General features: G+C 43.0%; 1 protein-coding gene across 3 annotated transcripts in view; it reads left to right on the top strand.

Annotated features, from left to right (window-relative positions):
- wwc3 (WWC family member 3) overlaps positions 1–10612 on the top strand; it is a 62417-nt gene extending 51805 nt beyond the window's left edge. The window contains exons 13-23 of one of the 3 annotated variants that reach the window (XM_037535110.1): positions 1247–1327; positions 2171–2257; positions 2380–2575; positions 3743–3934; positions 4130–4230; positions 4458–4605; positions 5380–5529; positions 6038–6130; positions 7996–8226; positions 9218–9345; positions 9671–10612. In XM_037535110.1, the coding sequence (XP_037391007.1) occupies positions 1247–1327; positions 2171–2257; positions 2380–2575; positions 3743–3934; positions 4130–4230; positions 4458–4605; positions 5380–5529; positions 6038–6130; positions 7996–8226; positions 9218–9345; positions 9671–9737 (1474 nt within the window). In that variant the 3' untranslated portion in view covers positions 9738–10612. Of the gene's footprint in view, positions 1–1243; positions 1328–2170; positions 2258–2379; positions 2576–3742; positions 3935–4129; positions 4231–4457; positions 4606–5379; positions 5530–6037; positions 6131–7995; positions 8227–9217; positions 9346–9670 lie in introns of all 3 variants that reach the window. The other 2 variants (XM_017698158.2, XM_017698157.2) reach the window with 2 other exon arrangements.
- Positions 10613–12507: the final 1895 nt, after the last annotated feature.

Below are 12507 nucleotides of genomic sequence, written 5' to 3'. Positions count from 1 at the left end.
GTGCAGAGGTCGCCAACTTTCTGAGTCAGTTACTGCAGACCTCCAAACTTCATGTGGCCTTCGTGTTAGTTCAAGGACAGCATAGAGAGCTTCAAGGAATGGGTTTCCATGGCCGAGCAGCTGCATACAAGCCTTACATCACCAAGCGCAATGCAAAGCATTGAATGCAGTGGGGATAAAGCGCAGTCACTGGACTCTAGAGCAGTGGACACGTGTTCTCTGGAGTGACAAATCACGCTTCCCCATCTGGCAATCTGATAGACAAGTCTGGGTTTGGTAGTTGACAGGGGAACAATACTTGTCTGACTGCATTGTGCCAAGTGTAAAGTTTGGTGGAGGGGGAATTATGGTGTGCTTTTGTTTTTCAAGATTTGGACTCGGCCCCTTATTTCCAGTGAAAGCAACTGCTAATGCTTCAGCAGACCAAGAGATTTTGGCAGTTTCATGCTCTGAACTTTGTGGGAACAGTTTGGGGATGGCCCCTTCCTGTTCCAACATGACTGCGCACCAGGGCACAAAGCAAGGACCATGAAGACATGGATGAACGAGTTTGGTGTGGTAGAACTTGACTGGCCTGCACAGATTCCTCAACCCGATAGAACACCTTTGGGATGAATTAGAGCGGAGACTGTGAGCCCTTCTTGCCCAACATTAGTGTCTGACCTCACGAAAGCGCTTCTGGAAGGATGGTCAGAAATTCCCATAAACACACTCCTAAACCTTGTGGAAAGCCTTCCCAGAAGAGTCGCTGTTATTGCTGCAAAGGGTGGGCCGACATCATATTAAACCCTATGGATTAAGAATGGGATGTCACTCAAGTTCATATATGTGTGTGAAATGACTTTATAGAAAAAGAACAAACAGCACAGCACACACATGTACTTCACATTCTGTTTCTCTGTGTTCCTCTGCTGCTTGGCCCACAACACTAATTCTGAGAACACATTTATGGCTTCTCAGCAGACCTAGAGAACTCTCCCAACCTTTCACTTACTAGCAGCACTCTGCTAACATAATTTAACTGGTTTAGCAACTCAAGCCTTGTTCATGCCTTCAGTGACTTTCTCTGTTTCTCAGACTGAACAAAACCCAGATTAAAACCCTCTGTTTATTAGGACACATACAAATAATGGGTCTATTTAAGCTCTTCTATTTCTTATTATATAATAAAGCGTGAGGACAGTAAGTATTAGTGTGTGGTGTTTATATGCTGCTGATACTCATGCTAAATTCATCCTCACAGCAGGACAGAGGAGGTGGAGGAGGTGATGTTTACCCGAGACGCCATCAGCGCTGCCGAACCCCCTCAGGTCCAGCTCGGACTCCTGTAAGTCTGTTTATCTCTCTCTCTCTCTCTCTCTCTCTCTCTCTCTCTCTCTCTCTCTCTCTCTCTCTCTCTCTCTCTCTCTCTCTCTCTCTCTCTCTCTCTCTCCTCCTTTTCTCTTCTCTCCTCTCCTCTCCTCTCTCTTACTCTCTTCTCTCACGCTTCTCTCCGTCTCCTCTCACGCTTCTCTCTCTCTCTCTCTCTCTCTCTCTCTCTCTCTCTCTCTCTCTCTCTCTCTCTCTCTCTCTCTCTCTCTCTCCTCTCCTCTCCTCTCCTCTCCTCTCCTCTCACGCCCCCCCCTCTCTCTATCACTCTTCTCTCTCTTCTCTCTCTCTCTCTTCTCTCTCTCTCTTCTTGCTTACTTCCTCTTGCTGTTCCCTTCTTGCTATTTCTGTCTTTGTTTCTATTACTGTTTTTACTTGGTGCTATTTAGCCTAGCGGTTCCAACTTAAGATGGCAAGCAATATATACGATACAGACTTGTTCTCAGCAGAAAATCATGTCCTGGACTTTGTAAGAAAAAAATGTAACATATTTACTCTGAAGTGGCACACACTCACATAGTGATGTTGTTAGCTGTGTGTTTCTTCCTGTGAAATAGAGTCGATGTTGGTGTTTAAGTAGTTTGGGCATGATTGGGCCTTTTTTTTATCATCTTAAGTGAAATACATAAATTAAAGGAACTTTTTAATAGGGGAAATATCAAATCAGATATGCTTAAGGCTTCAGTGTCTGTAACATGCAGAAAACGTGCTGTAGTCCCATCTCTAGTTTTCACTGAAATGTAGTGCCATTGGCTCAGTTGAGAATTTGTGTTGTTCTTGATCAGACTCTGCCTTTCTACAGGTATGATTCAACTTCCATGTCTCTACTGCTGCATGTGCTTCAGATGAGAAATCTGAGCAAGGCCACTGTGAGAGACGGCTACAAAGTGTAAGTCAGTTGCTGCTGCATGCATCTGTTGTTTTTAATGAACATTTTAAATACCTGGTTGAAACAGCAGGCATTTATTGAGGTTGTTTATTGCCCTGGCTGACGGTGTGTGCGTATCTCAGCTTTGTGAAGGTGAATGTGCTGCCCATGGACTCCAGCCGGCCGTGCACATACTACTGTTGTAAGGCCCAGGAGCCACGCTCAGCGCTCAGCTTTAATGAGGGCTTCCAGATCCCACTGCCTACAGGGGGCGCCAGTTCCCACGCCCTGCACCTGCAGCTCTGTGCTCTGGGACCCCTTGGCCATGACGAGCTGCTGGTGAGACCCAGTTTACATACGCAGAGGCCTCATATTGAACTCTAGAAATAACATGTAGGCCATGCTGCCAGCTTGAAGTTACACTCACAGCCCACTTTATTAGGTACACCCTGGTACAATTGCTTGTTATCACAAATAGCTAATCAGCCAATCACATGGCCACAACTCTGTGCATTTAGGCATGCAGAGGTGGTCAAGACAACTTGCTGAAGTGCAGACCGAGCATCAGAATGGGGAAGAAAGGGGATTTAAGTGACTTTGTACGTGGCGTGGTTGTTGGTGCCAGACGGGCTGGTCTGAGTATTTCAGAAACTGCTGAAGAGATGATAGAAAGGCAACAGGAACTCAAATAACCAACCAAAATCTCTGAGGAACGTTTCTAACACCTTGTTGAAAGTGTGCCATGAAGAAATAAGGCAGTTCTGAAGGAAAAAGGGGGTCCAACCTTTTACTAGCAAGGTGTACCTAATAATAAAGTGGCCGGTGAGTGTGTATTAGAAGCTATCTAATCTAGAAAGAATCTAAAGGAAGGCAGGTGTCTCCACTCAAAGTTCCACAGCACTGTACATTTTGTTTTCTGAGCTCCAACACACCTGTTTCAGATCATTAGTTAAACCTAATGTTGAATACAGCATTACTGTGGTACTGCAGTCCTGGGGCCTTATGGGTAGAACTGTGCAATACATTGTTAGTTAACTGTTGTTGTATTATTGACATTGCAACACTGATATTGCCAGAGAATATGATATGCAAATCGAGCCCTCTAACAGGACAGACATCAACAATTTTGACCAATATACACAGGCTAGTCTTTCACCTCATCATGTCAGTGGTTTACTAGTGCAGTGTTTCTCACTCCTGTCCTCAGTGGCCCTCAGAATCCACATTTTTTGTCCAACATAAATCAGACCTCTTGGGGATGAATGAAAAATGTGGGCCATCTAGGGGGGGCCCTAAGGACCAGGCTGGGAAACAAACAGTGCTCTAGTCTGTTTATATCGTGTGAGACACATCATAATCAATTAAAATGATTAGTAATCAAAGTATAATCAAAACATGGTATTTTATCCATATTGTGCATCCCTGGTATTTGCTGTTGTGGTATTATGGTAATGTATCCATATTTTGCAGAGAGTTTGTTGATATTTGTGTGTGTGTGTGTGTCAGGGCTCAGTTCAGGTGTCACTGGTGGACTGTGCGAGCAGCACAGAGATGTTGTTCCAGTGGCACCGTGTACAGCTTCTGCAACAGACCCCCAGCAGTGTGGAGAACCATCGGGCTGAGCCCAGCAGCCTCTGCCAGCCCAGCCACAGTGTGGACGAGGAAGAGGAGGAAGATGAAGAGCACGGCACAACCAAGGTAAGCACACAACTGACAACTTAAATATGTCCTCTTTGCTTTTGTATAGCCCCAGTATGCAGAAATTACTGGAATGTCTCCCTACTTTTGTTCTTGCCTCTTTCTGTCTTTCTCTCTCTCTTCCTCTGTCTTTTTTGGCCTTCTTCTGCCTTTGCCTCTTTCTCTCTGTCTGTCTCTCTCTTTCTCACTTTGTAGGTGTCTGTGGGGACTCAGCTGGAGGAGGTGAAGAGAGGGCTGGATCTGAGTGAGGAGGAGCTGGAGAGGAAGGAGGAGCAGGGAGAGGCAGTTTCTGAGAGGTACACAAGCATTGTGTATGTTTAAATAGCTGATGTTCCACTTTCACTGCCTGTTTTGCATCTTATTTAGATACATAAACGCTCACACTTTCAAGTAAATGTAATCAAAGAGAAATCTGTAGCTTTACTCCTGTGATGTAGTTTGTATTAAGTAAGGCAGAAGTACGCACTAGCAAACCCCTCTCGTTTCACTCTGACTGTGCCCCATCCTGCGGCGTTTGTTCCAGGAGCTGGCAGGCGGAGTCTGTGGACAGCGGCTGTAGTAACAGCACAGCATTCGTCATTCCTTGTCCCGAAGGCTTGTGTGCTGAGGGCATCTGTATAGCCACAGGGGGGCACTGTGTCCCCCACTCCGACCGGTCCCTTGTTAAAAAGGTAACAGCCCTATATAATTATGTTTTTAACCCTTTTGAACTGGTTGTTTCACTGGCAAGACCAAGTTTGCTGTTGTGGGTCTTTTTCTTCCTGAGTGAAACCAGAGCATAATTTTATAAAAAACGCTTGTTCAGTCATTTTGTTTACAAATCAGTTTAAGTCCTCCATCTTTATTCATGACGTCATATGATGTGTGTTCCACATTCTGCATTTGATTGGCTTTGGTTTGTGAACCACAGTCAATCTGAGTATAAAGAGATTTGAAATTTTGGGTGGGTCTAAAATAATTAAGCTTGTTTTTTTACTGTGGTTCTCTGGGTGATTTCAGAAATACAGTGCACAGAATTTTTTATTGAAAGTAGTAGCTGAGGTTAAATTAAATCTGTGGATATGTACCATTTAATGGTTCTGTCCAAAACGCAGAAATATGCAACGGTGGAGGTGTGTCGGTGTAGGTCTTTAGTGGTTCACTACTTTTTCCACAGTATTAAGATGAGGTATAATTGAAAAGAAGTGTGAAAGAAATAAAGTTAAAAATGAAGATGGACCCCAGAGAAGTGTCCTTTCGGGCTTTGCAGCTGGAGAAAGTGAATAAGTATTATATGACCGGGGCAGTTAGAAGGAACTTAATGATTTAGAAGGCCAGTGGTCTTGTAAATGTTGCTTTGCCATGTTTTTAAAAAATAGCTTCCCAACTTGTATTAAACCAGTCTCTATCTTGGTTAAAGTGTTTTCCACTTTTTAGAAACACACTCACACTTGAAATGCTCCCAGGTTGACAAGGCAACCAACACAGAGCTGATACGGATGCAGCCTAAGGAGCGGCCGGGGCGCTGGGGCCACGCCCCTCCGTTCCTGCGCAGCAGCACTTTAGCCCGCTCGCACACGTTCTCACCAGGAGCTCGCAGCCAGTACGTCTGCAGAGTGAGTGGCACTCTTTCTTAATCAGGCACACATGCTAGATCTGCCTATGCTCTCTTAACTCAGTCTCTGTCTCTGTCTCTGTCTCTGTCTGTCTGTCTGTCTGTCTGTCTGTCTGTCTTCTCTCTCTCTCTCTCTCTCTCTCTCTCTCTCTCTCTCTCTCTCTCTCTCTCTCTCTCTCTCTCTCTCTCTCTCTGTCTCTCTCCTCTCTGTCTCTCTCCTCTCTCTCTGTCTGTCTCTGTCTCTCTCCTCTCTCTCTGTCTGTCTCTCCTCTCTCTCTCCTCTCTCTCTGTCTGTCTCTCCTCTCTCTCTCCTCTCTCTCTCCTCTCTCTCTCCTCTCTCTCTCTCCTCTCTCTCTCTCCCCTCTCTCTCTCTCCTCTCTGTCTGTCTCTCTCTCTCTCTCTCTCTCTCTCTCTCTCTCTCTCTCTCTCTCTCTCTCTCTCTCTCTCTCTCTGTCTCTGTCTCTGTCTCTGTCTTTCTCTCTCTCTCTCCTCTCTCTTCTCTCTCTCAGCTGTACCGCAGTGACAGTGACAGCTCCACTCTGCCAAAGAAGTCGCCGTTCATTAGAAACACTCTGGAGAGAAGAACCCTGAGATACAAACAGGTGTGCAAAAGATTGATATTCATTTGTACAGGAATTATTAGTGTATTTGCTGTTTGTGCATTGCAGTATGGAAGCATTTTCAAAATTCATTGATACACAGCACAAATGTTTATTGACAGTTTAGCAAAAAACATTTTTCCACAATATTCCCAGTATTACATTTGTTTTGCAGTGATTTACTGTAAATCCAATGTATTGCAGTTGTGCAAAAAGTTTGAACCATTCATATCAAATTACTTACCAAACTTTTGCATATGCTTGTATATCTGAAAAGCCCAAGTAGTCTGACAGTCACATACATTGGCCACAAATTATTTACAAACTCCTACTTTGATTCAGTTAATCCAGTCTCTTGGTAACCAAGTGAATATAATTAAGGCTGCAATTAAACTCAGCAGAAGACCTGTTTGGAGCAAAATGAACAAAGAAACTTAAAAAAAAATAAATAAATAAAGAAACGTTGTTTATATCTCAACATACTGTGTTGTTATATTGTGACTTCATGTTAGCTTGTGGCTAGTATTTGCTTGTGGCTAGAACGCTGCATTGGGAGTCTTGAAATAGTATTCAGTTGACACCACATATGTTGCTGCCACCATATTGTTGACATACCATCAGTGACAGCAGCACCTGTAGAGCCACCGTTTGTACACTGTTGGTTAATAAAGATGAAATATAGCGATGGTGTGCTGCAAAGTTGATGGTTATAGTAACAGCAGCAACAAAAAACCGAGTGTATGCATTTTTAGTATCTTGGCTGTCTGAGCCAGCGAAGGAGAACTCTTTGAATGGTGAGAATAATCAGGGAAAACTTTGATCTTCCTATGGCTAAGGTCTCATAATTTTGTCACAGGTAGTCAAGTGAAGGAGGAGTTCTGTAGTTTTGCCCTAGAATATTTCAAGTATTGACAGTTGTTTATGATAAACAAATGACATTGCCAAAAGTCAGTCAATCTATTTATGTCTAGATCTCTTAAAGTGCAAGCTTTACAATGCACGCTGTGAACACCACAACATTAGCAGGGCTCAGAGAACTTCACAGAAAGCCAACATCAAGACCCTGTTTACACCTGGTCACTTCATGTGTCTTGAGTATCAGGATTATATGTGGATGAGGCAAAGCCAAGTGTAAACGCACCCAAGACACATTTAAAACAGATAAAAATCCGATCATTCAAAGCACTTTCGGAGGTGATCTGAGACACATTTGATCCACGTTATAGCAGTGGAAACGCATCCATCTCTCCAAGACACATTTGACAGTCAACCCCTCCCAGTACAACTGAAACTGCTCCCCATGCAGTATGTCAGTGGGCAGATGATCAGTGTCTGTGAGATGGATAATCATGCATGTGGTTGGAGACCAGCCAAAACAAAATGCTTAAAAGCAGTATTAGACACAACTGTGCAAAACAAACCACCAGAGCCACTGAGCATACAGACAATTGGTGATTAGTTGCCGCGTGTCGATTGGCTGGATATTCCATTCCACACAGCGATCAGATTTCAGTCAGACTAATTTGACTACCATGGGTAAATGCATGTTCCTAAATTCTTATCAGTATACAATCTAGATACTAGTCATTTGAAGTGGGAAGGTATAAACGAAGTCCAAGTTAAAGGTGTTTAACCCCAACAAACATAGATATGTATATAGCTATTACTCACTTGTGCCTTACTGCTTATTGCTAACGAGATATCAACATTTCAGCTTGATGCTTTATCTGGATTTTGCAAATACTATCTATAAAGTACAGGTTATTAAATATTTGTTTTAAATATTTACATTTATAATGTGGAAAAACATTGTAGAAACCCTAATGTGTGAATTCTCAATGCTTTTTTTCACTGTGGTTCACGTGCAGCAGCCTCACCGTTCCTCCCTGGCCGAGCAGCCCACACGTACCTCTCTGGATCTGGAGCTGGACCTCCAGGCGTGCCGGACACGGCAGAGGCAGCTGAGTGAGGAGCTGACAGCGCTGCGGGAATTGAAGCTGCGGCTGGAGGAGCCGACCCCCCGCGGCCCCGCAGAGCTGCCCCACTGGGTCCTGCGAGACGAGCGCTTACGCACCCTCCTGCGCGAAGCCCAGAGACAGGTATTGACTCAGTTACACCTGCCCATGAGCGCAGGTGCATGTAGTTCATCCATCTTACTGTGGCTGCTGATAGAATATTGGTTTTTGATTTGGTTATTATTTCCACTCAGTTGCTTTTTAGTAACCTGGTCAAACACTATATGACTTGTAAATACTAAGGGACAAACTCCACATCTCAACATTCTCACATGATGCAAAGCTGAAACTGGATGTAAGCTGCTTTTATGTTTACATAAACCTTGGAGCTAAAATGTGTGGAACCTGTTGTGGTTAGTTGTGGTTGGGAAGACGTGCTGCTGTTCTGCAACAAGAGCCTAGACGTAAGCATTTTCCTTCAAATTGACAGCCGTTTGAAATATGTTGAGTACATGCACATCTCTTAAGGCTCATTTATACATCTGAAAAGATGCACATACACATCTGTGTTGAGAGTGAAAGGTTATGCAGAGAAGGAATAACTTGCACAGGCTACAACATGCACACCTGCAAAATTTTAGCTACACACAGTGCGAGTCAGCATAACTGTACATCGAGCATAACGCTAGTGTTTGAGTAAATTCTTAATATTACGTTTCCTCTGAAACATGATTAGACTATCTGTCTTGATAGGAGTGTCTGCAGTATCTTATAAATTTAAGTTTAATTAATGTTTTTCCCCCACTTGAGCACCTGCCCCCTCAGAATATCTGTACATGTGCCTGCTCAGCCCTAACCCAAACCAGCACAAAATTAAAAAGAATAGTTTGAGGATTGGCTGGTCAAAGAGAGCAATATTACAAACATTTGTCTTCAAAATATTACAGAAACCTGGCGTATGATCATTCTTAGGAGGGGTGGGGGAATGTGAATAATGAATAACTATAACTATGAATAACTATTGTCTGTGTCACTCAGTCATTGACCAATTCACATTACAGGAATTGTAAATGCTTTTGAGAAATCAGGCGTATAACTGAGCCTCTTATTCTCCCCCTGCCACCCTCTCTCTCAGGCGAAACAGACCAGACAGGAGCAGAGGCAGGAGGAAGCTGCTGAGAGAAGGTTGAGGAAGGCCTCTAAAGAAGTGCTACAGATGAGAGGCCAGAGCCACAAAGAGCCGCTCCCTGTGCAGACCTTCAGGTGAGCGCCAACACTACAGCTCACAGTAAATCAGTCGGGACAGGATATTTCTGTATTACTGGGATACTGAGATTAGCGTGTCTTCTAAAAGTTCTTGGTGACCTACGTATGATTTGTTCCAGTATATACTGTGGATAGTGAAATCTTATACCTTGGGTTATATACCAATAGAGTCCTTGGGCAAGACTCCTAACACCACCTTGGCCTACCTGTGTAAAATGATCAAATTGTAAGTCGCTCTGGATAAGAGCGTCAGCCAAATGCTGTAAATGTAAATGTTATTTAGTGTCTCACAGAGAGTGACCATGAGCTGTTTCTGTAACAGAGAGAAGATGGCTTTCTTCACCAGACCAAGGTTCAACATCCCCCCTCTGCCAGCCGACGATGTGTGACTCCCCTCCTGGATGCCATACTATCAGATATGAAGTATTTGTATTTTTTGTATCCAAGCCCATGAAGTAATTAGAACAACCATGTAGTTATTACAGCACAAAGAATAAAATGAAAATATGAATATGCAAGTTTCAACAGAAAGCTGCGGAAAGCTGTACAAAACAGTGTGTGCGTGCGTGCGTGTGTGTGTGTGTGTGTATGCTCGCGTGACCGAGCGTGCGTGTGTGTGGTTTTACTAATGCACACATGTACACCGATATTTTGTGTAATTATTGACATCTTGGCTGATTCTCCCCGAATGTTGAAAAGGGGAAAACGGTTGTTTTATAAGAGAACAAATTATCTTTTTACTCCTGTACAATGTACTTCTGAAATTTCATTGTTTGTGCTTACGTAAGGCTGGAAGACGGGAACAAAGTCAGTTTAGACAAATTCACTGTACTGTAACTTATTTTATAGTACTTTTCCTTGAAGGAAATAAAAATGCTTCCTGCTTGTTGATGTATTTTATAAAGCTTAAAACAAATAGCACTTACTGTAAGTGTTTGACGTACAGTAGAATGGACCTTTCAGCTGATTTTGTTTCTGTTACCTGATTCTTTAATGTTATTTACTTAAAATGTCACTTTTGATCCACTTTTATTACAGTTGTCATTGTCATTTGTGCTATTGTTATATTAAAATTATTAATATTAATTATTACTTGTACTTTTCAATATATAGATGACTATATGAAACACTGTTTTCAGATTTTTTTTTTATGGCGTCTGTAGGAACATCTGCAGTGTTACCTCTTTTGTAAAGATAAAACCATTAAACTGTAAACGTGCAGCTTTTTGTGATCATTTGGATTAAAGTATGTGCTTCACTGTTATGAACATCTACTATCAATATGACTGAGTTGTAATAATGGCTTACTATCATTTTGTGTATCTTTGTTGCTGTTATTGCTGCCTTTGGACAGGAGAGGGCGCTGTCATCACTGTAGATGCCTGATAGACTGCTTTGAACAGAGTCAGAAAGGCCCAGTGGATGGCGTCTCTTATCTTAGAAAGAAAATATTTACAATAAGCGTAAAACTTTTATTTTACTGCTTTGAGTCAAAGCAACTGGTGGTTTTTAGTCCTCAGCCATGAACACAGTTATACTCGTATACTAGCCATACAGTCCAATGAAACTGATGGAACTGTCCACCAACAGTCACTAGAAAGAGCAAATACTGACATTCCTCAACCTACTGTTATTCCTGCCTTTAGGAATAATGAGGAAGGCTTCTGCTTTCTACACATAACTGTGTGGTCGTTTACACTGCAGTCCAGCAAGCTGATTGTGTTTGGGTTTAAAGCATACTGATGGTGCTATTCCCGTGTCTAATCCCAAACAGGAAAACTGGGTCTGTCTGGGTTTTAAAAACAGGCATGAAAATTGCTGTTGTAATTGTTAATAATCTTTAAAGTTGCTGAAGCATAAGGACATAAAACTCCCTCATTAGAGAACTTTCCATGGTGAAGTTTGGCAGCTTATCAAGAAAAACCACACATTAAACGTAATTATCAAATCGCATGGGTTGTTCTCCCCTGAGAGGGCAGGCCTCCAAACTGTGAGCCGTTTAAACGTCAGATATCTGCACTCGCAGTTTCCATGATCCCTATGGCACTGAGTTACTGGCATAAAACAGGACCACCAGAGCTACCGTAATTGTAAAGCCACCCTTTATGGTCTGTCCCACTGGGATGAGAAAATAAGGCATTTGTATCGTAAGGGGCTAGTAGGTGTATGGTGGCTTGTTCTCAGAAAATCCATAAAACATGTTTGTCTTAAAGCCCATTGGATGGATGCAGAGTGGATGCCTGTATTCAGCCTGCCTCTGTCTCTCTCTTTCTCCAGTGAGTGATGCTCTGCTTCACAGTCTGTGCTGATGCACTGAGAGATTGAGAAAGTCAGCACAAGCTGATCTATGGAGCTATTGATGTCTCCTACTGTCTCCTTACAACACCCCCCCCCATCCCCCACCCCTTTTACTCTGCCTCTCCCTGTCCCTAAGCATATGCCTGTGTGTGTGTGTGTGTGTGTGTGTGTGTGTGTGTATATATATATATATATATATATATATATATATATATATATATATATATATATATATATACATACATACACACACACACACACACACACACACACACACACACACACACACACACACACACCCCGATCAGGCATAACATTATGACCAGTGATCATTCAGGTTTATCTGGTGCACTTTGTAGTTCTACAGTTAGACTGTAGTCCATCTGTTTCTCTGCATATTTTGTTAGCCCACTTTTACCCTGTTCTCCAGTGGTCAAGACACCTTTGGACCCTCACAGAACAGGTACTATTTGGATGGTGAATCATTCTCAGCACTGCAGTAGCACTGACATGGTGTTGGTGTGTTAGTGTGTGTTGTGCTGGTCTGAGTGGATCAGACACAGCAGTGCTGCTGGAGTTTTCAAACACCTCAGTGTCACTGCTAGACAGAGAATAGTCCACCAATCAACTTCCTCAGCGTCCTTGGGGCAGCGTCCTGTGACCACTGATGAAGGACTAGAGGATGACCAACACAAGCTGTGCAGCAGCAGACGAGCTGTCGTCTCTGACTTTACATCTACAAGGTGGACTGACAAGGTAGGTGACTGTCAGAGTGGACACGGAGTGTTGAGACACAGTGTTTAAAAGCTCCAGCAGCACTGCTGTGTCTGATCCACTCATACCAGCACAACACACACTAAC

The sequence above is a fragment of the Pygocentrus nattereri genome, chromosome 26, assembly GCF_015220715.1.
Source record: "Pygocentrus nattereri isolate fPygNat1 chromosome 26, fPygNat1.pri, whole genome shotgun sequence".
Taxonomy (NCBI): Eukaryota; Metazoa; Chordata; class Actinopteri; order Characiformes; family Serrasalmidae; genus Pygocentrus; species Pygocentrus nattereri.
Note: the sequence above shows the minus strand (reverse complement) of the source record. Positions and strands in the feature narration are given on the sequence as shown.